The sequence below is a fragment of the Battus philenor genome, unplaced genomic scaffold, assembly GCF_028537555.1.
Source record: "Battus philenor isolate CCGP_79_NKW_IND1 unplaced genomic scaffold, ilBatPhil1.0.hap1 SCAF_25, whole genome shotgun sequence".
Taxonomy (NCBI): Eukaryota; Metazoa; Arthropoda; class Insecta; order Lepidoptera; family Papilionidae; genus Battus; species Battus philenor.
This window is the reverse complement of record NW_027181688.1, coordinates 5586068-5590603: the sequence shown is the minus strand read 5'-3', so window position 1 is coordinate 5590603 and position 4536 is coordinate 5586068. Positions and strand designations below refer to the sequence as shown.

The 4536-nt window shown below is 33.7% G+C and overlaps 1 protein-coding gene across 1 annotated transcript; it reads right to left on the bottom strand.

The window, feature by feature from the left end:
• Positions 1–2198: 2198 nt before the first annotated feature.
• Positions 2199–4285, bottom strand: LOC137924963 (zinc finger protein 510-like). Its single transcript, XM_068768385.1, has one exon. It carries the CDS (start codon positions 4259–4261, stop codon positions 2903–2905), a length of 1359 nt encoding a protein of 452 aa, XP_068624486.1. The 5' UTR covers positions 4262–4285; the 3' UTR covers positions 2199–2902.
• Positions 4286–4536: the final 251 nt, after the last annotated feature.

Here is a 4536-nt window from a genome sequence, read left to right as displayed (position 1 = left end):
ACGACCATCTGCATAAAAAAAGAACTGTATAGGCACATTTGAATAAATTATTTTTGAGTGTGGCACCATTTGAGCAGAGACTGTCCTTAGATGAACAGATGTGCTCTACAAAAGTAGCATATTTCATGAAACAATACCTCCCCAACAAGCCCCATAAGTGGGGTATCAAGCTATATATGTTCATTGCCTGGTTACATTCACAACTTTGAAATTTATTCTGGAAAACAGGATATTCAATACTTAAGTGATGAACCTGATCTTGGTGTAGTAGTCATCAGATTGTGCCATTCAGTTCCACAAAGAATGAACCACATAATTTCATTTTGATAATTTTTATTTGTCAATTCCTTTGTTATATTACCTACATACTATATATATATATGCATTGGGCACAATTCAGAGGAACTGCCTCAGGCAAACCTGTAAGTTGCGGGTAGTAAAATAGTTCATGAAGGACTCTGTTCCAAGATCATATAAGGAACTCATAGCAGACTATGAAGGTGTAGATATCTCAGTAACTTGTTGGAAGGATAATAAGCTTGCTACGTTGATATCTACTTATGTTGGTTCCGTACCAGCTTAAAACTGTCAGTAGATTTGATAAGAAACAAAAGAAAAAAGTCTCTGTTGCCTGTCCAAGAATTGTAAAAGATTACAAAGCCCACAAGGGTGGAGTAGACTTGATGGACAGTTATTTGGGCCGCTACAAAATTCAAATCAAAAGTCGAAAATGGTACATTCGATTATTTTATCACATGATCGACATGGCGGTAATAAATTCATGGGTACTTTATAAAAAACACCACCCAAACATGACACTAGATGATTAAAGATCAGATCTTGCGGAGACATTGTACAATTATAAAAAAAATACTGAACCCAAAAGAGGAAGGCCTTCAAGCAGTAATATATATCGGGAGATAGAAGCAAAAAGACATCGGTGTCCAATGAAGCCCGTTCCTCCGAGAGACGTGCGTACGGATGGCTTAGGCCACAATGAAAAAAGATGCAATTCTACAAAATAGATGCAAACTTCCTGATTGTAAAGGTTTTTCGCGGACTGAGTGTACTAAATGTAAGGTGGCATTGTGTCACACTAAAAATCAAAACTGTTTTACTGTATTTCACTCAAAATAGTCTGTATATTATTTATTTTTAGATTAAGTTGATTTATAGGCCCCTACAAATATGTAAGCATAAATTTAGTACTTAAAGCATAGTGTTGCCAATTGTCTACATACATATTTTTTCATAATAAATACCTATTTTTTTATACCAGACTTTTTTCATTATTTTTTATGGTATATGTACCTAAATACCTACCAGGAAACATTTTTTCCAGGCTGCAATAAAAAACCATGCATTTAAGGGTTAACCTTCTAACTGCCAAGCTGTTTTGGCCATGGCTTACCCAGGTGCCAAATGGAATTATCAAGTGTAGGCTTTCCTTGCGTGAAAATTTGGGATCTTTACATTCTATGAATGAATATAACACATTATGTATATCATTATGTACTGAGACCGCCGGCGACCTTCATGGCACTTAAAGGCAACAGAGTACTCGGTGTGCCATGAGGTCACCGGCGGGTTACGTTTTTGCAACACGGAAAACACGATAGGTTTTCAAAGCCAGCTTTGAAATATATATAAATTGTGAATTCAATACAAAGAAAGGTTTCTATATACATATTCTAATGTAAATTTTCTATAAAAAGTGAGGCCGCCCGCGGTCTCATTTGCACCCATGGTAACCGCTTCAAAACATGCTGCAAATCGTATACCATCCCGTGATCCAGTTGTTAGGTGCCTAATGAAGCTAATAACTACCGGAGGGTCGGAAAAAAATAATATTCCTTAGATGTACAGATGAAAATTTGTGAGGTAGCCGGCGGCCTTCACGGCACCTATTGTTGGGTATCGTAAGGTAGCCGGCGGTCCTCATGGCACTTAAAAGGTTAATGCTCCTTATAAAATTGAACTAAATCAATTAACAGATTTTGTTCATTCAAATCACCATTAAATAATTAAAATGTTGTTATAAATAAATTATTGCTTTAATACTAATCACATATTATGAAAAATTTGCAGTATATGGTTACCTATAAACATAGATATGCACCACTAAGTCTTGTCTTGTATTTTTAGTGCTACGGAACAGTTGTACTGCGCCTCAGGAAAGCGCAGCATGTGGGGGCCGAAAGAGCATGAGCGTAGCCTCGCTCGCTGGCCAAACGGAGCGGCCGCTATCCCCCTCCGACTAGCTGTGCGCATACTTAAGGCGCGGTACAGTTGTTTCGGTACTATTATAATACATATCAGGGCTGGCCAAGCTCTTTGATAGTTTCAGCCATTTTCCAAATTTTGTAATATTTCATGAGCTGCTATTAAAAAGTAAACTAATTTAACGTGTTTACAAAAAAGTATTAATTCTTTTTTGAAATTATTTATATTGAAAATATATAATCTTTTATAACATGTAGGAAAAGTACAAAATATGTGTATTATAATTAAATTTAAAAAATATAGCACATTTAATAACACACTTATATTGATAATTCTTTAAAATTTGGTGAATAATTGGTAACAGCTTATCAATAAGTTTTTCAGGTACTTGTTAGACATGAATGATCAGTGTTTCAATTTTACAATAATATTTATTTAAAACTATACCACACATATATACCACAAAAATCAGTATAAAATGTACCAAAAGTGACAAATATTCCTTTAAAGATATGCAGGCTTGCCACCCCTGATATATATATTAATATTAACTTAAGGACTGCTAGCTTATAACAAAAGTGGTAAAGGCACTGAACTACTGCTTTTGTATGTTTTTTCAAGAATAATCAAAAGATCCGCAGGTTAAATAAGCAACTTAACACACAAACATAGCATAATGCTACAACTTCACATTTCCTGGTATTCCTATATTAAAATCATCACAATCATCAGATACTTCAAGATATATTTTATCATCCTCCATGATTTGTACATTAATGTCATCAGGGAAAGCCTGACGAAATAAGCTGACACTGTTATTCTGATTGGAATGCATGTTTTTGTGCTTCTGTAAACATAGCTGTGTTTTAAACTTACAATTACAAATATCACACTTTAAAGTTGCATTAAGATGTTGGCTTTTAACATGTTCAGCTCTTCGAGATGCCGAGAGGAACCTACTATCACAGTGTTCACATTTGTATGGTTTCTCTCCAGTGTGTGTTCGTGTGTGATATAGAAGTGACTCTTTTGTAACGAAATTTCCACCACATATATCGCAATGAAATTTTTTTTCTTGTGTGTGCTTAACTATGTGTGCTTTTAACCTACTTTGCGCCCAAAACTTTTTCTTACACCATTTACATTCATGACTCTTATAGGTCCCATGTTCATGTTGTATATGAACCCTTAGTGATACTTTCTGAGTGTATTTTTTATTGCAATAATCACATGTGAACTTTGCTTTAGCAGGATTTGCCCTTGTCTGCTGTCCACACACATTTAGATCAATGTGTTTCTTAAATGTTGTATGACTTTTGTATATTCTCCCACAATCATGACAAACAAGTTTGATTCCTTCATGTCCCATTTCATGCATTTTAAGAGTGTGTCTATTGTGAAATGTTTTACCACATTCACTACATACAAGAGTACAATGACTTTCTTTCTCATGTGCATCCAAAATGGACTGAGAACCAAATTTCCTAGAGCAGATAGAGCATTTAAATACTTTTGGTGCGTGAACCCTGATGTAATGATTTCTTAAATTTGAAAGAGATGGAAAATCTTTTAAGCAGTCTTTGCATTTTAAATTCTCCCTATTATATTTATCATACAGCATTTCAGATGTTGGTATTGGTACCATAAGGTTAGATTCCTTAGATTTAAATTTGTGTCGATGATTTTTCTTTTTCTTCTTATAAAAATCTTTTTCATCTCTTTCAGTTTTTATTTTATGAGAGTAATCTTCTAATTCTTGCTTCACATTTTCAGTGCTTGTTAAAGATTGAAATCTTTTAAGACCTGTTGCTTGTGATGGCTTTGCCAATTGTTTATAATCATAAAACTGTCTGCTGGTAAAATTATCTGTGTCTATGGAAATAAAGAGAGTATGACACTCGTCTAATCCTTGCATTGGATTTTCTATACAATTTGATAGAACTTTTAGTGTATTGTATAGTTGCTCACAGTTATCTTTGGCACTCTTTATGAATGTATAACTGTTTATAGCTGTCTTCATACATTTTTCGCACATCATATCCAATGTTGAGATGTGACTGTAAGCCTGAAACAGATAAAATATATTTCACAAAAGTAACCAAAAATTCTTCAAACGATCACCAAATTTTTAAAACCTATTGATAATAAATATTAACCATTTTTTTAGTGTGGATTTATTTGAGAAAATATTTGACATAATGGGGCAGTGTAATGCAAATTCGTAAATGTTTATGTTTAAATTTACTTAACTAACAAAATTTTTAAAAATATAATTTTGTTTACCAAGTTAAGTATTTAGAACACTATTCATAC

What these genes read in the sequence shown, in the direction of transcription:
- LOC137924963 (XM_068768385.1), bottom strand. Translation starts at nt 4,261, where the DNA reads ATGATGTGCGAAAAATGTATGAAGACAGCTATAAACAGTTATACATTC.